Raw genomic sequence first — 20658 nt, 5'->3', positions numbered from 1 at the left:
GATCAAATCCCACATCGGGCTCCCGGTGCATGGAGCCTGCTTTTCCCTTTGGCAGTGTCCCTGCCTCTCTCTCTCTCTCTCTCTCTCTGTGTGTGTGTGACTATCATAAATAAATAAAAATTAAAAAAAAAAAGATTGTATTTATTCATTCATGAGAGACACACAGAGAGAGACAGAGACACAGGCAGAGGGAGAACCAGGCTCCATGCACCTGGAGCCTGATGCAGGACTTGATCCCAGGATGCCGGGATCACACCCTGAGCCAAAGGCAGACACCCAACCGCTGAGCCACCCAGGCGACCCTGGAGCATGTGATTCTTGATCTTGGGGTCATGAGTTCAAGCCCATGTTGGGGGTAGAGTTTACTTAAAAAATAATTTTTTTAAAAAAAGGGACAAGCTACAGGTGCTTGTACTTTAACGCACAGACGGCTCACCTGGGGATCTAGTTAACACATAGATTCAGATTTGTCTGGGCTGGGGCCCAAGATGCTACCTTTCTGACAGGATTCCAGATGGGACTGCTGCTGGGGGTCCACAGACCTTACTTGGAGTAGCCAGGGCATAACCTACACAGACATTAACCACTTACTTTGCAGAAATCTGGACGTGAGACACTCAAGAATAAAACCAGTAGCTTCAAGACATTGGGGCTCTGTTTTGGCTTCTCCTTGCTGTGCCTGTGTATCAGTTCCAAGTGGCTGTGGTGGCTAAGCGTTCTGTCCTCATAAGACAACATCTGAATAGCACAGAAGGAGAAGGCAGGGAATAAAAAAAGAGTTTTTCCTCCTGTGGCTCATCTGTTCTCAAATGGAGAGAAAATCTTTCCCAGAACCCTAACCCTCCGCTGCCCCTAAGCATACTTTTCTTTGAGTCTCAGTGAGTAGAGTGTTCCTACCTGGACCATTTGCCAGCATCAGGAAAGAGATTGCATGATTGGCTACACCAGCTGTGATTTAACCCCTGGGACTAGACATTTTGCCATCTCCTTATTAACAAAGAAGAGGGACAGGCTGGAAGGTAGGCAGGTGTAAGTGTCTGCCATACTGTTTTCTCATTTGGTTTTCCAATATATCCCTCTTTTTATTCCTGTTCAAGATTAGAAAAAGAGGGGCACGTGGGTGGCTCAGTGGTTGTGTCTGCCTTTGGCTCAGGGGTCCTGGGATCAAGTCCCACATCAGGCTCCCTGCAGGGAGCCTGCTTCTCTCTCTATGTCTTTGCCTTTCTCTTTATGTCTCATGAATAAATAATTTTTTTTTTTTTTTTTTTTTTAAAAAAGAGAGACTAGAAAAAGAGCTAGAGAAGTAAATGACTTGCCACGGTCATTTAACCAACAGAGACAAAGAACTCATGTCTGTCTTTGGTACTCTTAGCCACTATGCTGCTCTGCTCCCCAACAGGTATGACAATCGGTGCCGGAACCTGACACAGAAGCAGGTGGCCCAGAAGCTAGCCAAAGAACCCAAACCTGCTATCCGCTTCCGCCTAGAGGGGGAAGCCCCAGCCTTCCAGGACCTGGTGTACGGCTGGAATCGGCATGAAGTAGCCAGTGTGGAGGGGGACCCGGTCATCCTGAAGAGCGATGGCTTCCCCACGTACCACCTGGCCTGTGTGGTGGATGACCATCACATGGGCATCAGCCATGTGCTGCGGGGCTCTGAGTGGCTGGTCTCCACCTCCAAGCACCTGCTTCTCTACCAGGCCCTGGGCTGGCAGCCACCTCGCTTTGCCCACCTGCCTCTGCTCCTCAACAAGGATGGCAGCAAGTTGTCCAAGAGGCAAGGGGACATTTTCCTGGAGCAATTTGCTGCTGCTGACTTCCTGCCGGATGCCTTACTTGATATCATCACCAACTGTGGCTCCGGGTTTGCAGGTACTGCCACCCCCGCCCGACACACACACAGTTGGGAGGTCACAGCAAAACCATAGGAGTGAGGAGTTAGGACTTTGGTGAGGCCCACCTGGTCTTCAGCCCAGCTACACAGTCTTGGACAAGTTCATTCATGTCTTCAACAGGTGTTGATTGAGCCAGATATTGTGCTTAGTGCTGGGGCTACAGCAGTGAACAAGATAGATGTAACCCCTGCCCTTTAGGAGCTTATGGTCTTTGAGCTTCACTGGCCTCATCTGTAAAATGGGGAGAAGTATCTACCTCATAGGGTTAGGATTCACTGAGCCCATGAGTATGGAGCACCCAGCAAAGTATCTGATAACCAGTAAGCATGAAAGTTACAGATCTTACGATTATGACAATTCTATCACTACTGCTATGGCAAGTATGGGTTCCGACAGTATTACTAAGTTATTACTATGACTCTAGTGTTTTTCCCAGCCTAGCCTTCTTATCCTTGGCCCAGGACTTAGAGCCCAAAGTTTAAAGAAGCAGCAAATGACAATGACCTCTTTGTGAAGGGGATTTCTGAAAATGTGGGAGTGATAGTCTGCTTACTGTTTATTCTACTCTTATCTGCTTTACTCCTTAAAATATCCTTGAGAGGTATTAGTTATCCCTGCTCTTTGTAAGAGGATTGAGAGGCTCCGAGAAGTTTGAGTGACTTGCTAAAGTCCCACAGCCTGGAAGGGCTGTGGCAGAGACTCTCTTTAGGCCTGGGCCTGACCACGATGCCCACTGACTGCGTGGGTTGGGGGGGGGGTTGCTACTCAGGAGGAGCGGCTCCCACCGCAGCAGTTCATAATGCTGCCTGTGCTTTGGAATCACCCAAGAGACTTGTAAAACGTATTTATGCTCCGGCCACATCCGAATCCAGTGGAATCAATCTCCAGGCACAGCCAGGCCGTGGGCATACCGTTCCTGCAGCTCAAGTCAGTGAGGGCAGTGAGGGTTGGTTTAGTCTGATTGTTTTCAAACTTGATTTTCCAGAGAGACAGAATCCTTTCTGCAAGTGAAAGCTCATTTGGGCCCTTGATCTAAAAGAGCTAGAAATTGAATCCCTTTGGTCGAAATGGAATGGGGAGCTCAGAACATGCTCACCCAGCCACCCTTGTGATTGAAAGGAGAGGCAGGGGGCTGAAGCTGGGCATGCCTACTTGCAGAGAACCAGATGGGCAGGACGTTGCCAGAATTGATAACACAGTTTGACCTGACCAGGATCACCTGCCACTCAGCCCTGTTGGACCTGGACAAGCTCCCAGAATTCAACAGGTGAGTGCGGAACCTGAGTGGCTGCTGGTTGGAAAGGACTTTCTGGCTGATGATGGGCCCCTAGGGCAGAGGCGTGAATTTGACCCATGTGACTCAGTTGTCTAATGTTTTTGACCTGACACAGAGCAAGTAAGTCACCTAACCCCCTGGAGCCTTTGTTTCCTCTTTTTGAACATGGGGCTAATAACAGGACCCACCTTGTGCAGTTGTCTTAAGAATTTTGTAAAAGGCCAACCTTTTACAAAAAAAATAATAATAATAGTAAAAATAAACATTCGGCCAAAGGACTCTACACCGCCCCTGGCACATAGAAAGTGTTCAGTAAGTGGTGGGTACTGCTTTTGTCGTTGCCATTATTCCTGGCCATCCCTTGTGTGGATTCTGTTAACCATGGCCTGGAAAAGGGGCATCTTTATTTCAGAATCACCATCCCCCTACCCCCACCCCAACCCCAACCCCCCTAACCAACACAGTGAATGAGCACCATCTCATGGCACCTGTTACGTATTTCATGGAGTTCTTCACTCAGACCTCTAAACCCAGTCACAGTTCAGATCATTGTTGACATACCCTTCTAGGGCCTCAGTGGTAAAACCAGCGGACAGATATGTGCTTAAGGGACAAGGGACTCACTGATGCCATCTCTTGAGCATCAGTTTGGGCACAGGCTCTCCTCAGTGCTTTACTTGCCTGAGCCCAGAGAATTTGCATTGACTGCAGATGTCTTAGGGATGTTATCTCATTTATTTCTCCTATTCGACCTGTGGGGTCAGTTGCATGATCCTGCCCTATTTTGCCTGCGCAGAAACTGAGACCGAGGGCAGGTCCACAACTATCTCAGGTTCACATAGTAAACAGCAGGCATCTCTTGAATGGGGCATTCAAGAGCAAATGTAACTTGTACCCTCCCTTTCTGATCTAGGGAAAGCATTATCTTGGGGACATGGGGGCAGGGTGGGGAAATATTTGGTGACCCGCTCCAGTCCTACCCAAAGCATGAGGGCAGCCAGAGGAAGGTAGAGGTGGGCTTTGCTCAGTGTGAATCAGGGAGGAGATGCAGTGTTGGAACTGACGCCCACAGGTTTACTGCAGCCAAAGGTGTCATGTTGAGATATCTCTAACATCAAGCCACTGCTGTGATGATTTCAGTGCTGGTAGTAAGAGTCGCCATCACAGCAACCCTAGAGTTGTGGTGGGAGTAGTAACAGTAATTACCAGCTATCCAGCACCTACTGCCTGCCTCTTGGGGCCCTGAACCTGACGTGTTATCTCCAGTGTGGCCACTAGGGTCTCTTGATGGCTTGTTTTCTGTTGTCGTCTCGCCGCTGAGACAGTCCTAGAAACCATTTCAGCATGTGACATTAATTCCTTTTTAAGAAAATCATGTCTTGGGATCCCTGGGTGGCGCAGCGGTTTAGTGCCTGCCTTTGGCCCAGGGCGCGATCCTGGAGACCCGGATCGAATCCCACGTCAGGCTCCTGGTGCATGGAGCCTGCTTCTCCCTCTGCCTGTGTCTCTGCCTCTCTCTCTCTCTCTCTGTGACTATCATAAATAAATAAAAATTAAAAAAAAATCATGTCTTTTGGACAGTGTGTACTCCAGAGAGCTTTCCACAGGGTCTCATCTTTCCACCAGTGATGTGCAGGAGCCTCTGCTCTGACTTCCTGCCCGTCTGCAGCTGCCCTGTGCTCTAGGCTTTACATATGGTCTCATTTAATCTGCACAGTGCCCTATGACAGAGGCTTCTGTCGTCCCCCATCATGCATCCGGAGACTCTGACCATGTAACCTCCTGCAGACATCTCACGGGGCTGGTGTGATCCGCAGGCCTGTCCAGTTCCAGAGCCCAGGAGATACTCACCCAGTGCTGCTGCCTGCCTTTCTTCCATGTCAGGGATGAGGGCCAAGTGCCTGCAGAATGGTCCTTGGCCCCGAATTACTCCTTCTCGGGTCCCTCCCACATTACTGGGGGTGAAGGCAGCCGGGGGGTGGGGGTCTGAAGAGTGACCGAGTCTAGCTAGAGGTTTTGCTGCTTCCAAAGGGAGGCAACAAGGAAGCTAGGAGAATTCTGGAGAGGAGAACTTTGAACTGACAAGGACACCTGAACTTTTTAACCGTGAGCCCTGGATTCAAACAGTTCTGCCCTCTGGAACATCCCATGGCTTCAAATCCTAGAAATCCGTATTCTTGATCTCTGCCTGTTTGTGCCAGAGCTCCAGCTTTAAGCTATGCAAGGGGGCAGAGACTTGCGGATCCTGCCTTGTAAGCCCAGGTGTCTGTCCAGGCCAGGCTGGTAGCACAGGGGAGGGTGGCAGGCAAGAAAGAGGAACTGGGGAGGAGAGGGCCTGGCAGACTGCAGCATCCTGTGCCTGTAATCAGGCAGCCACCACCCTGCTCGAGCCCTGAAGCGTGGGGAATGAGGGACCTTTGCTGCCAGATCTCCTGATTTCCCGAGAGAAGCCAGAAATCTCTGTTTTTATGTGATCTTCCTAATTTAAAATGTTAAATGCTACTATTTTAGAAGCCCTGCAAACAGGCTCTCTCTCTCTGGGTTGCTTGGGGCTCTCAGGTTGATTCAGACCTTGGTCACATCCCCTTCCCATATATTCCATGTCTAGGCTGTGGGAGGGACAGCTCATGTAACGTGTCATTCTTCAAACCCTGCCTGGTCCCCTGCAGGGAGAGGGTTTGGGTGGGCTGGGAATGCCATTGTAAGCATGGTCCCTTGGCTTCTCTTACAGGCTGCACCTCTGTCGGCTGGTGAGCAACGAGACCCAGAGGCGCCAGCTGGTGGGGAAGCTGCAGGCCCTGGTGGAGGAGACATTTGGGAGCCAACTACAAGACAGAGATGTTCTGGACCCAGCCTACGTGGAGAGGATCATCCTGCTGAGACAGGTGTGGTGTCCGGGAGACTGAGGGAGTGGGTGGCGCCCCCATTACTTCCTGTCCACAGTGTGTTCAGCGACTGCTTCTTCTCCCAGGGTCACATTTGCCGCCTGCAGGATTTGGTGTCCCCAGCACACTCCTATCTGTGGACTCGCCCTGCTGTGGGCCGAGTGCAGCTGGGTATCATCTCAGAGAAGGTGGACGCGATTGCCAAGTGTGTGCTGGGGTGAGTTCCTACAGGCCAAGCTCAAGGCTCTTCACTCGACTTCTTCTTTCCAGGGCTGGCAGGTGGCCCTGCCACACAGCCCCATGGCTAGCAAGAGGATCTTGGCAAGATGAACACTGGCTGGCTCTGTTTGGTAGGGGGGCTTACCCAGAGGAGCCCAAACTGTCCCCGGAAGGGGGCACTGCGTTTGGGCTTTGGTGTTGGGTCTACCTGGGTTCCCTCCCAGTACCACCACCTACCCAGTTGTTCTCCTGCCCAGATGGTGTCACTGTGGCCAACTTACTGCACCTTTCTGAGCTCCCATTTCCTCGTTTCCAAGGTAGAGATGACGCTAGTTCTCACTGTGACAGTAACAGAAATGCAACTAAAGCTGGCTTAAGCCCAGCCTGATGCAGGGCCCAGAAATATGCTACTGAGACCTAATTTTTTTCTCTGTCTCTTTAACTCTCTGCTGCACGCTTCTCCATGCCAGCTACTCATTCTGTGGAGAACTCTGTATGGGGTGGAGGGGGTGAGACTCTACCAGACATAGAGACAGTATTTACCCAACGTGGAAGTGGCAGTCCAGGCCTAAGAGCTTGCCCCATGTCTCAAGGGGACATGTCCCTAGGTTTTGCTCTTGTCTACATGGTGCATGATGGCTCACAGATCATCCACAAAACAGCCAGAAGAGGAAGGAAGAAAAAGGGAAGAGGACAGGACACTCCTTCCCCTCACAGACCTGAATTACCGTTACACATTCATTTCCACCCGTATCCCACTGGCTAGAACACCTGTCTTAGTTGCCACACCAAGCTACCAGGGAGCCTGGAAATTGTAGATTTTTTAACTTGGCAGCCACAAGGCTGGCTAAAGATTTTATCACTGTATACAAAAGGGAGAAAGGATAGAAGGGACCAGTAGCAGCCTCTGTTATACCTGCACTTGTGGAAGACCACTCCAGTGCCACAAAGCCTCAGCTGTGTCTTGAGATGATCTTTGACAGAGCCATGTTAGCCTCATTTTCCTGTCCCTGAACCATTTGTTGAAGCCTGGAAAGTGTGACCTGCTAATCAGTGTAGTGTAGCTCACTATCTCCTTGGCTCTGAGTAGACACACACACACACACACCCTCACTGCCACCAGGGCACATGGCTAAGAATGGGGGCCAGGTGATTTCCCCAAGGAGATTTGAGGGATCAAGAGAAAGGCAGATGGATGCTGGCCACAACACCCACGGTGTCCTTTTTACTTACATCCGCCCACCTTTACTGTGAAAACTAAAGTAGATAATAAGTGTTTGCTCACACACATGACTGCAGTAAGCTATTTTATGTATTAAATACATTAGGTATGTATATATGTACATGTGAAGGGTGTGTGTATGTATGTGTATACACTTAAATTCACAGCAGCCTGATAAAATATCGGGTTAAAACAGTATCCCCATTTTATAGATTAGAAAATCAAGACACAGAGAGGTGAAATATCCTGTCTAAAATAATAGTAAGTTGGAGGAGGACAGATTCAAACCCAGGCTGGCTGGGCCTAGAGGCCATATGTTTCTCCGTGCAGAGTGTTCAGACAGTGCCTGAAGCCTAGAAACCTCAATATATTGTTATAATACAAAACAAGCATGTGGCCAAAACTAGAGAATAACACAAATGGTACAAGAAGGTCCATAGCAAAAAGCAAGCTTTCCATCCTACTCCAGGCCCTAACAGAAATGTACCAGGCTTAGCTGTTTACTTTGTTTAAGGTCAGAGTATTCAATGATGTGTGTACATATAACTCCAATCTTAGAAATTTTTAAATTTTAAATTTAATATTTTGATTATGAACACATTTCAAGCCTTTCAAACCTGAGTTTAACACCTAGAAAGTATAAAAAAGGTAGATAATTGGGAAGCCCATTTTTTATCCTTGTCCCCCATCCACCCAGTTCAAGAATCCTCTGTGTGTAACTACTATTCCTAATACTATCTAGATGATCCTTCTTTTTTACACAAATATGTAACTGTTCTGTGTCTTTCGTTGGTTTATTTTAAGATACCTCACAGGTATCTGCCTAGTGCTTAGAGAGCATTCTCCTTCTTTTCTACATCTACACCTATCCCATTATTTTTTTTTTAACTTTTTTTTTTTTTTTTTTTTTTATGATAGTCACACAGAGAGAGAGAGAGAAGCAGAGACACAGGCAGAGGGAGAAGCAGGCTCCATGCACCGGGAGCCCGATGTGGGATTCGATCCCGGGTCTCCAGGATCGCGTCCTGGGCCGGCAGGCGCCAAACCGCTGCGCCACCCAGGGATCCCCACCTATCCCATTATTAAACCACTTTACCATAGTTTATTTAATTCATTTCCTATTGATAGGCATTTGGACTGCTTCCAGATTTTACAGGTACAAACCATGCTGCAACGAATAGCCATGTATAGACTTCATTAAGCAGGTCTGTAGGTATATCTCTAGGATAAATTCCCAAGAGCCATTATTATTATTATTATTATTATTATTATTATTTTATTATTCTCTTAATTTAGGGCGTTCCATCATAGGAGCTCTTAGTTCTAATTCACCAGGACCATTGCCTTAACCCCGCATCCTTGCCACGGGGTTAAATTTCAGAGATAGTCTGGGGCTCCCACTCAAAGCAGGAAAACTGACACCCAAGCGTTCTGAAGCTGCCAGATTTCTCGAAGTCCCTTCTGTGCCTGTGCCAAGCTCTGGACCAGCTCTGACGTGTCCTGAGCTGCACTGTTGGCCACCTCAGGCCTGTCACTTTTACACCAGCTCCTTGGCAGCTTGCTTCCCCAAAGTGACATGGACGAGTGTACCTGTTTTTCCCCACACTACGTTTTATATTTTCCGTATTTTACCTCCTGGAGGACTTTTGGAAATAACAGTGATTCCCTGGCCCAGTCAACGATTCATTGGGAATGATTAACTCTTGCCTCCCATTGAAATTCAGTTGCTCAGATGCCCGAGTTAGGGAGGGAATCTGTTGTAAGAGGCAGTCTTTTCACCTTACTTCTGAACACAGTTCCCCGAAGCCCAGCAGAGGCAGGGGGCTGTCTGGACCCCAGTGTGCCCAGGCAGTGTCACAGTTGTCATGGTGGATTGTCCGCACCAGTGAAGCTCTCTGGCCCCAGCCCCTCTACAGCATTTCTGGTTTGGGGTTCCCATAGTTGCCAAAGAGAACTGGGAAGGTGACGTAAAATAGACCCACCCCACCCTGCTCCTGTCCTTTGCTCCGACTCAGAGTTGTTATTTTATTTTTTTGGCAAGTCCAGCTCTGATTGGAGAACCTCTTGAAACTCAAACACACTTGTGAGAGTGGATCTCAGCTGGCCTGCCAGGAAAGCAGAGAGCAGCTGCTGGCCTATTGGACTTTAGGTCTTAAGTGCTTCCACTTGTGGGCAGAGAATGGTTGTAGCAAGAGGGGAGGAAGCCAGGCTGGCAACGCAGACCTGCGTGGCCCCAGGCAGCATGCATCATGACTCTCTTCTGCTCTGGGAACTGCTTCACCCTGGGCTACTTCCCCTACTTCATCACCTCCAGGTGCAGCAGCCTCTCCGATTACGATGCCTCCGGGTTCACCTGCCTCTTCATGCAGCTATACAAGATGCTGTTCCTGGCCACTGTTTTTCTCACCTGGGAAGGCGGCATCTGTGACTTCACAGGGGAGTCCATAAACGCCAGCATGGATGAGACAGACCTGATAGGCCTAAGTCTTATGTTCCAGAATGGAGGCCAGAGAGAGTACAAGAGCATGGTTGCTGCCCTAAAAGTTAAAAAGAAAAAAGGAGAGAGAGAGAGAGAGAGAGACTGTTTGTAGCAAGTTGGTGGCAATGCTGTTATGGGACCTGGGGTCTCCCAATATCTTTTCTTCCTGCCATTCTGTGCTAACGCCCCACCACCACCACCACCACCAAAGAGTCTTCCCTCCACTGCATTTCAGGTAATTTCCCCGAGGGCTTCCTTCCATCCTGTGTCTAACCCATTCCTTAGTTCGTTTTTGCAATGCCTCTGAGCCCTTGGATATAATAAATGTTAGCTAATAATTAATTTTCTAATGAAATATAAGATCTTCTACTCTGGAGTACTTCTTGTCTGTTCAGGCCATATTCTTAGTGCCTGACAAGTTTTAACTTAGCCCCACCAGAGCCCTGTGAGGTGCAGATACTGTTATTATCCCCACTTTCCAGATGAGAAAACTGAGGCATAGCAAGCACATAACACCAAGGTAGAAATGAGTCAATCTTCCTATTATGGAGTATTCCTATATTGTGCTTAAATTGTCTGGGTATGTGGTCCTTTGCTTGTTTTTCTTCCTTGACTTAGATGGGGATGGGGGTGGTAGATCTTCCTTCCCCTCTTATCCCCCAGGCAGGCTTGACAATCACAGCTGACCATTAATCTGACCTTCTCCCTCTTACCTGCTTGCCGCAGGCCCATGCAGGCTTCCGTAGGCTGGCTCTTTTCTAGGCTTTAAGTTTGTTTGTTTATTTCTATTGTTATTTTTTGAGTAGGCTCCATGCCCTGCATGGAGCCCAACACGGGGCTTGAACTCACAACCCCAAGATCAAGACCTGAGCTGAGATCAAGAGTCAGACGTGTGGGATCCCTGGGTGGCGCAGCGGTTTGGCGCCTGCCTCTGGCTCAGGGCACGATCCTGGAGACCCGGGATCAAATCCCACATTGGGCTCCCGGTGCATGGAGCCTGCTTCTCCCTCTGCCTATGTCTCTGCCTCTCTCTCTCTCTCTCTCTCTCTCTCTCTGTGACTATCATAAATAAATTAAAAAAAAAAAAAAAGAGACGTGTAACCAATGGAGCCACCCAGGTGTTCCTATTTGTTTGTTTTTAGTAATCTCTGCACCCCACATGGATTTTGAGCTCACAACCCTGAGATCAAGAGTCGCATGTTCTTCCAACTGAGTCAGCCAGGCGCCCCTCTCTTCTAGGATCTTAGAAGCACCCAGTATAAGCCTAACTCAGGACATGCTGAATCGTGAACTGAAGAAGGTATCAGAAGGCCTAGAAGGGACCAGACACAGTACTGTGATGCAGTTCCTCCGAGTGGCCCTCAGCGGACAGTTGGTAAGTGGGCAGATGGGCTGGACTGCTCCCTGGAGCCCCTCGTTCATCCATTCAGCTGACATTCACTGGCCGGCACTAAGCTCTGGTTTGGGGGGTACAAAGCCAAATGAAACACGATCGCTCCCTTCATTCAGTCCCTGAGCAGATAGTACTTAACAGAGTACCTACTGTGTGCAAGCACTGTGCCAAGTATAGCAGTGAATGAAACACACTCCCTACCTACATGGAGCTGGCAGTTGACTGGGGGTGGTAGACCAATCAGTGGGGGAGCACAGGCTCTGGGGAGCCATCCCCAGCTGCAGAAAGTGAAGACAGTAGAAGGCTAATAACTGCCCATTGGGGTGCAGGCGGCAGCACTGGGGTTGGCCTGACTGAGGCTGGGTGTCCCCTCTGTAGGCAGCTTAAGGCAGTAAGGCAATGTTTTCCCTTTTCGTTCTTAGCAAGGACCCCCCGTGGCCGAGATGATGGTGTCCTTGGGAGTAAAGGAAGTGCGAGAACGAATACAGAAGGTGCTTTCCAGCTAGAGAGAAGACGTGCAGGATGGTGGAAGTGGCCCTGGGAACCTGGACATGCCTAGAAACTGCCTTCAGAGGGAAGCAGAGGGGCCCCAGGAAGCTCATGGAAGGAACCCCGAGTGCATTCTCTGGGTGCACACAGTGCATTTATGGCTTCTCACCTAATGTCTGGTTCTAGCGGCACAGGTTAGGGGCTGGTTCATAGAACTGTCTAGAGGCCTTGTGTGTCACATTGAGCTCAGGCTGCCAGACAGGAGGCTTCAACAACAGAAAACTGTCTTCTCACAATTCTGGAGTCTGAAAGTCCAAGATCAAGGTGTCGGCAGATGTGGCTTCCCAGAGGCCTCTGTCCTTGCCTTGCCCGTGGCCATCTTCTCTCTCTGTCTTTGCATGGTCTTTCCTTGCTGTGTGCCCTTGGCCTCTGCCTGGGTGTTCACATTTCCTCTTTTAAGATCATGAGTCAGATTGGAGGAAGGCCCGCCCTAAAGGCCCAGTTGTAACTTAATCACCCATTTAGGGGTCCTGTCTCCACATACAGTCGCCTTCTGAGGTCCTGGGGTTAAGGCTTCAGCATAGGAGTGTTAAGGAAGCAGGTCAGCCCCTAACAGCTTGGTAGCTTCCTGGACACGTGGGTCTCAGTTCTCAGGCCCCATTGGATGTGGAACAGTGAAGGATGGCTGTTGCAAGCAGAGCTGAACCAGACAGAAGACCCTCTGGGGCTTGTAAAGGAGAAGTGACCATCTGCCAAGGGTGAGCACTGCGTTTTATACTGCTCTTTGTCCTTGCACTTGGGGCATCCTGTGTCTGCTTCTCTAAAGGTCTTCTCTTTCTCTTTTCCAGTTCTCCAGGCCTGGTCCTTGGACTGATACCTTTGCCCTGCCTGTTTTACACCTCTTTCTTCATATCCATCTCCTCTCTCTGCCCATTCTTGTAAGTCATTGTCTGCAGGTTTCTGAAATAAGATGGTTTATTTATTTATTTAAGTAATCTCTGGGGAAAAAAAAAAAGTAATCTCTGCACCCAAAATGGTGTTCGAATTCACAACCCCAAGATCAAGAGTCAAATGCTCTTCTGACTGAGCCAGACAGATGCCCCTGAAAAAGATGTTCTTATTGGGGTGAATAGGAATGTCCACAGTGGAAGGAAAACGGTGACTGGCTATAAAGACCATACTGGAAAAATAAATAAAAGTTTTGAAAAAGACCCTACTGAGGTTTGTAGGCTTTCCCCATGTGGCAGCCAGCCTCACAAATGCCCCAGTCATTCCTATGCCCTTATAGTCACACTGAGTAGGGCTGACTTGTGATACCTCATGGTTTCCATTTTGTTCTCTTGGATGACTTACTCTGCGGGAAGCCAGGTTCCACATCCTGAAGACACTCAAGCAACCCTCTGGAGAGGTTCATGGGTCAGGAACCTGGAGCCTCCTGGCCACACCCATGTGAGCAAGCCATCTTGGAAGCAGATCTTTGAGTCTGTCAGGTGTTCAGACCACTCCATCCTTTATGAAAAAGATCCTGAGCCAGAACCATTCAGCGAGACTGCTCCTGAATTTCAGACACACACAAATTGAAATAATGGTTGTGTTCTAAAGCCACTTGGGGGCAGCCCTGGTGGCGCAGCGGTTTAGCGCCGCCTGCAGCCTGGGGGGTGTGATCCTGGAGACCCAGGATCGAGTCCCGCATCGGGCTTCCTGCATGGAGCCTGCTTCTCCCTCTGCCTGTGTCTCTGCCTCTCTCTAGCTCTCTCTGACTGAATAAATAAATAAATCTTTAAAAAAATAAATAAATAAATAAAGCCACTTGGGTTAGGGATAATTTGTCACCTAGTGACAGATGCTCTTTGCCCAGGGGAGTAAAGAACAGAGATTGAGAGTTTGTTATGTCAAAAAAAAAAAAAAAAATTTGTTATGTCTTACAGAGTCCTGGTCTTTTCTTGAGAAATACATCAGATAAAGCTTTCTGGTTGCAAGCAATAGAAACCAACTCTGCTGAACATAACTTGACTAGAAACTATGAGTTTTTGGAGAGTTTAGGTTTATGGGAGTTTAAGTGCATGGAGAGAGTCCAACAATCAATAAGAAAGCCAAAGAATCAGTTCTTGAAAAAGATAAGGAACCAGGGAAGTTCTGGTTGAGGCAGCAGTAGCTGACGGCCAGTCTTGTCTGTTTTCTTCAGTGGGGACACATGAACAACTGTTTTTGTTGTTGTTGCTTGTTTCCTTATTTGTGTTTTCCCCTTTAGTTTTAGATGACTAGCTAAAGATTTACATTGTTGTTGTTGTTTTTTCATTTAAGTAATCTCAGCAGCTAGTGTGGGGCTCAATCTCACGACCCAGAGATCAAGTCACACGCTCTCCCGACCAACCAAGCCAGCCAAGTGCCCCTAAAAGATTTACATTCTAAGAAGAAAGTGTCTGTTTGGGCTGACTGGTTGTGTTGCCATTCCTTAGCTGGGAATAGGTAGTCCCTCAGTGTGGGAAATGTCACTCCCAAGGAAAAGTAGGAAGTTTTTTCCAGAAGAAGGGGTAATGGAGAAACAACAGGCATTTCCTGCAGAAGGGGATGCAGAATACTGATACTTGTGGTTTATTGTGCATGTACATGAGCCTTGACCACTGTTGAGCTTCAGGTTATGCTGGTAGTATTGTAGTCCATCCTCATTCGGTTTCCACAATCCCTTGAGAGAGGTATTCTTATTTCTGTGTTATAGGTAGAGAAACTGAGGCTCAGAAGAGCTAATGAACTCTCCTGATGCAAAGCAAGGATTTAAACTCAGGCTTACAACAACTTAGAGTCCAAGCCCAACTCTGAACTACTGAGAGACATCAGAGCCTCTGCTTCTATGACACAAAGGACGGTTATGAGAAACTGGCTCGTGAGTTGATAAAGCTGCTGCCATTTCCTCAGTTGGAGTGAGCTGACTATAAAACAGCACGTGTCTTCAGACTGGGGATTTTGCTCAGTACTGTGGGTATGTGTGAAGGGACTTCACACATTTGAAATAACCTCAGGTTCATCCCCCAGCGCTTTTGAGAGCATAGTGAATTGGTGAGGGCCATGGAGGCTAACTATCCAGACTGAAAAGCCAGTTCTACCACCTATTCACCATGTGACTTCTGTACCTCAGTTTCCTCATCTGTAAAATGGGGTTAGCAGTTGTTACTGTGTCAAAAGAGTGTGAGGATTAAAATAGCTGATATAAGGAAAGTTCGTAAAAGAGTGCCCAGCATTTAACAAATGTTACCTATTACCATCATCATCACCACTAGTGTTTTCATTCTTAGAAACAGCGATCTTAGTTGCAAAGTGTAGAACCATACTTAGACTAACTTAAACTGCAAAAGGAATTTATTGGAAGAGGTAGAAGGATGTTCACAGATCCAAATGAGAGGACTGCCAGCTGGACCTTTCAAGAAACTGGAATCTACCTACAAACCCACTGGGACCTACGAACCTCACTTTTGTCCCTCTGAGAACTGTTTCTAGCACTCATCCAGGTCTGCTCCCCTCGTCTTACTTTTGCACATTGGATTTCTCTTTCTCTCTCTACTTGCACAACAACTGCCCCAGCCCTAAAATTGAATCCTCTTTCTTACCCTACACTACCAATCAGGTAACTTGTATTCCATGTCCAGATTCCCAGGAGGAATCTGATTGGCCTCCCTTGGGTCAGCTGTCTACCCGTGGTCTGGTCAGCTGTAGCCAGTGGGACAGAATCATGCAGTAGGACCGTGGCTGTAGGGGGGCCCCACTGTACTGAGTAGGAAGAGTGGTTCCTTCCCCTGAGTGTATTCTCTGTCAGTATCACTCAGTATCTTTTCTAGAAAATGATCACTTGTTCTGTAACCAAGTTTGGAATTTCATTCACATTGCCTTTATACTACTTTGTTTCTCTTTTTTTAAGATTTTTATTTATTTATTCATGAGAGACACACAGAGAGAGGCACAGACAGAGGCAGAGGGAGAAGCAGGCTCCATGTAGGGAGCCTGACTTGGGACTCCATCCTGGGTCTCCAGGATCATGCCCTGGGCTGAAGGCGGAGCTAAACCGCTGAGCCACCCGGGCTGCCCTATTTTATTTATTTCTACATAATACTTAATATTATATGAAATTATATAGTGTGCTTATATACGTTTACTGCCTACCTTACTCTGAAAACATAAAATTAAGACAGGCAGGCGGTTTGTCTCATTCTTTGCCTGGCATATTGCCTGACACACAATAGGGAATCAAGTGAAGATCTAATGGGAAAAAATAAGGGCCCCATCAGTCAAACCAGTGTGTTCAGAAGTGGCAGTCATCTGCTAGTCTTAACTGCCAAATTCTGATAGTTTCCCAGCATTGCTTTGCAAGATTTGCAATTGTGGTTAGCAGGCTGGTCTATTGTCTGTAATTTGCTTTGAATCTAGCTAGCTTGAGACATAGACCTCTTTTTTTCAAGTTTTATTTTTAAGTAATCTACACCCAACGTGGGGCCTGAACCCACAACCCCAAGATCAAGAGTCACATGCTCTACTGACTGAGCCAGTCACATGTCCCTTTATGAGATAGACTTTAGACAAAGACTGAAGTGAAAGGTAGGGACAAATGGAATAGTTCAATATAGAAGGATGTGCAGTGGGGACTCAAATTGGAAGTCATCTATTTATCAGTTAATATGTTTGTCTTATGACAAAATTCTTCCCTTCCCAGGAAGCAAGAGCAATGAATAGTTAGAAAGTGAGGACCCCCTGGGTGATAGCAGAGTCCAGAGAGGGAGGATTTTAATCTGTTCAGGGGTACCAGAAGGCTTTACAGATGAAGTGACCTTTGAACTGGGTCCTAAGGATGAATTTCCCAGGTCTGTGGGGTTTGGAAGAGTATTCCAAGTAGAATGAGGAAAGGAGAACTTCTCAAAGGTGGTCATGATTGGAACTAAGGGTAGGAGTTAAGGGGGTGTAGAAGTGGGCAGAGAAACTAGGCAGAGGGAAATTCCAAATGCTTCCCCTTTAGAGATTTTGTTTGACAGCACAATAGGGGTAACAGCAGGCAGAGGGAGAAGCAGACTCCCTGCTGAGCAGGGAGCCCGATGGGCTTAATCTCAGGACCCCAAAATCATGACCTGGGCCCCCCAGGCTCCCCCCCCAGATGGCCCTCTTTGCCAGGTTAAGGGTATCAGGGTGCTGTCTGATGCAAATAACAAAACCCAGATTCAAACCAGCTTAAAATAAGATTTAGTATTTCATGTAACAGGAAGTTCAGGGGGCAAGGCAGGCTCTAGGGTTGGTTAATTAAACGTTCAGTGACATCAGTAAAGACCCTGGGTCTTTACATCTGGCTGTATAGCCTTGGGTTGGTTTTCTCTGCTCACAAGTGGCTCGCCTAAAGTGCTTGGGCTTCTCTGCACTTCCTCCTTCGTGTGCTGTCAGAGACTGTGGCTTTTGGCGCCTTTCTCCTTAAAAGCAAGGAAACTTTTCTGAGCACCATTGCCCCTTTACTTCCCTGTTCTTGAACTTCTGGGGAAGTGGGAGAAGCATCCTCGTAGACCAGTCAGACCCAGAGCTGGGGGCAGGGACAGCTCTTCCCTAAGCTGCATGGCTGACTGGGGAGTCTTGGGCACTTGAACAAACCTCAGGTTCAGCTAGTGAAGACATGAGTTAAGTCTTCAGGAGGTGGAAGGTGAGAAGCCACGGAAATATTTTAAGCAGGGAAGTGATGTGATCGGATTTGTGTGTAGATTATTTGAAAGCTCATCCTGGCAGCTGTGCTGCAGAGAGATTTGAGCAGAACCTGACCAGAAGCAGGGAGCCCTGGTAGGAGATGACTGGAAAATGAGGCATGAAAAGGGGCTGTTGTCCTGGGAAAGCCATGCTTTCTCCCCACAGCCTGACCTTCGTCTGGCTCCCCAGCTGCACTGCACCCATTACAGCCCCTCACATGCCCTCCTGTCTGGTCTTCAACCACATAAGGCTTCCCGAGGCTGCTAGACACATCTCCTTCCTGCCTTTGCACTGCTGTCCTCTGTGACTGGAAGACTCGTCCATCCTCTTTTCTCTGGCTTTGCCAGGTCACTTCCTTCCTAGCCTTCAGATCCCAGCTCTCCTACCTCAGGGAAGCCTCAGCCTTCACAAAAAGCTCTCCTATTGTCTTGAGTCATCAGCACCCTGTTCTTTTCCAAAGCACACAATTGGAATCTGTTGCATAACTACTTGTGTAAGTGAGGAGTTCCACAGTTCTGTATTGGTGTCAGTCAAGTCTAGGAGAACAGGGGCCTCCTCAGTCTTCACCATTGTACCCCTGGTGCTGAGAGTGCACTGCTTCACACAGTGGCTGCTCATCGACACTGCTGAGCAAAACAGATCCACCTCTGATTGGATCAGATGACCAGGGTGAGCAGTCAAGTGCACTGATCCTGTCTCAGCCAAAGTCACTATGTTTAGGCAAGAACACTGTTTTGCAGCGTTCAGGAACTTCACATCATTTGTGGTAACTATTTTCATTAGTGAATCACAGGATATGAAATTTTTTTATTTTTTTAATTTTTTCTTATTTTTATTTTTTGGAAGCCAGGGGATGCCTGGCTCAGTGGTTTAGCGCCTGCCTTGGGCTCAGGGTGTGATCCTGGAGTCCCGGGATCAAGTCCCACATCGGGCTCCCTCATGGAGCCTGCTTCTCCTTCTGTCTCTGTCTCTGTCTCTGTCTCTCTCTCTCTCTCTCTGTCTCTCTCTTGTGAATGAATGGATGAAATCTTAAAAAAATTTTTTAAAGAAGTAATTTGGAAGCCAGTACAATTTGTCTTGGCATTTGTGCTCATCATGATAGCCTGGGGAACTCCAACTTAATCCTTGGTGGCTGGGCCAAATGTTAGGTCATGGTCTTTCCCGCAGGCCAGAGCCCCCTCAGCCCTGCCCCCTCCCACCACTCCCCCAATCCTGGTAGCAGTAGGACAGCACAGCAGTCCCTTCACCTGGAGAACCCCTCTAAACCAAATCCATTCAATTCTGTCTTTTTCTCATTCATTTGACAAATACCCATTGTGTGTCAGGCCCTGTTAGGCCTGGGGATGTGAAGAGGAGTAATAAACGTTCATTAATTATAGACACTCAGTCCCAATTATTTATATATTTATGTGTGTGTGTGTGTATTTACATTTATTTGTTAAGCTTTTAAAAAGAAACCCCACCTCAAAGAGATGAGAGTGTCATATGAGACCAACAATTACAGTAATAAGAATGTGGAGCTGAAGTTGGTAGGGAGGCAATGGAAGTGGTACAGGGATATGGAATTCCTGGGTGGGGCATTGGGGAAGGAGGGAAGCCAGTCAGGGAACACTTTCTTTTCTTTTTTTTTTTTTTTAAGATTTTATTTATTTATTCATAGAGAGGCAGAGACACAGGCAGAGGGAGAAGCAGGCTCCATGCAGAGAGCCTGACGTGGGACTCCATCCAGGGTCTCCAGGATCACGCCCTGGGCTGCAGGCCGCGCTTGCTAAACCGCTGCGCCACCAGGGCTGCCCCAAACACTTTCTTTAGAAGAAGTTGAGGTTTGCCTTTTAATGTCCATTTCAGATAAACAGTAATTTTTTTAGCACAAGTATGTCCCATGCAATATATAGGACATACTTGTGCTAAAAAATTATTTCTGGGCAGCCCCGGTGGCGCAGCGTTTTCGCGCCACCTTCAGCCCAGGGTGTGATCCTGGAGACCCGGGATCGAGTCCCACGTCGGGCTCCCTGCATGGAGCCTGCTACTCCCTCTGCCTGTGTCTCTGCCTCTCTCTCTCTCTCTCTCTCTCTCTCTCTGTCTGTCTCTCATGAATAAATAAAATCTTTTTAAAAAATAATTTAAAAAATAAATTATTTATTTGTCTGAAATTCAGATTTAACTGGGCTTCCTCTGTTTTAATTGGCTGGGTCTGGCAGCCCAACAAGGAGGTAGTTTGACAGACAAACAGAGGGAGGTAGGTCCAGGTTGAGGGAACAGGACATATAAAAGAAAGGACTCAAAGTACAATCAACTCCCATCTGGTGCTTAAAGTGAGGTAGGGAGAGCCAGAGGATTCTGGTTCCACCAGCAATTATTCTGCATCTATAAAGTGCCAGAAGTTCAATGGTGTATGAACCCAACCACTACCCTGAATTCCCAATCCACTTTTTTTTTTTTTTTAAGATTTTGTTTATTTATTCATGAGAGACACAGAGAGGCAGAGACATATAGGCAGACGGAGAAGCAGGTTCCTCACAGGGAGCTCAATGGAGGACTCCATCCCAGGACCTGGGATCATAACTTGAGCCAAAGGCAGACAATCACTGAGCCACCCAGGCATCCCCCAATCCACTTCTCTACTGCCCACTTTTTAACTTTCTGTAGCATTCCCTAAGCCAGCACCATCAGCATTGCCTGGAGACTAATTAGATTCTTGGGCTTCACCCTAGACCTACTGAATTAGAAACCATGTGGGTCGGGCCCTGCATTATGTGTTTTAACAAGCCCTCTAGGTGATTCTAACAAATGCTAGTTGGAAAACTGATCCACATGTCAAAATGTCAAATGAGTGTAGTTGCTTAAAATCGGTACCATAAGCCAGTTATAAGAAATATTTAGGGGCAGCTCAGGTGGCTCAGCGGTTTAAGCGCCTGCCTTCTGCCCAGGGCGTGATCCTGGAGTCCCAGGATTGAGTCCCACATCGGGCTCCCTGCGTGGAGTCTGCTCCTCCCTCTGCCTGTGTCTCTGCCTCTCTCTGTGTCTATCATGAATAAATAAAATCATTAAAAAAAAAAAAAAACGAAAACATGTAGGGTCCACCTAACCG

At 47.7% G+C, this 20658-nt stretch overlaps 1 protein-coding gene across 7 annotated transcripts in view; it reads left to right on the top strand.

Annotated features, from left to right (window-relative positions):
- EARS2 (glutamyl-tRNA synthetase 2, mitochondrial) overlaps nucleotides 1-18947 on the top strand; it is a 28668-nt gene extending 9721 nt beyond the window's left edge. The window contains exons 4-10 of one of the 7 annotated variants that reach the window (XR_008666375.1): nucleotides 1400-1872; nucleotides 3054-3162; nucleotides 5903-6056; nucleotides 6143-6273; nucleotides 11216-11351; nucleotides 11792-12616; nucleotides 14578-18947. Coding sequence is in view for 1 of the 7 variants with exons in the window: in XM_055339523.1 (XP_055195498.1) it covers nucleotides 1400-1872; nucleotides 3054-3162; nucleotides 5903-6056; nucleotides 6143-6273; nucleotides 11216-11351; nucleotides 11792-11875 (1087 nt within the window). In the remaining 6 variants the exon portion in view is untranslated. The other 6 variants (XR_008666374.1, XR_008666376.1, XR_008666372.1 and 3 more) reach the window with 6 other exon arrangements.
- Nucleotides 18948-20658: the final 1711 nt, after the last annotated feature.

This window comes from Nyctereutes procyonoides, unplaced genomic scaffold, assembly GCF_905146905.1.
Source record: "Nyctereutes procyonoides isolate TBG_1078 unplaced genomic scaffold, NYPRO_anot_genome, whole genome shotgun sequence".
In the NCBI taxonomy this organism is placed as follows: Eukaryota; Metazoa; Chordata; class Mammalia; order Carnivora; family Canidae; genus Nyctereutes; species Nyctereutes procyonoides.
The sequence above is the reverse complement of the archived record's forward strand: the minus strand, read 5'-3'. Positions and strand labels throughout refer to the sequence as shown.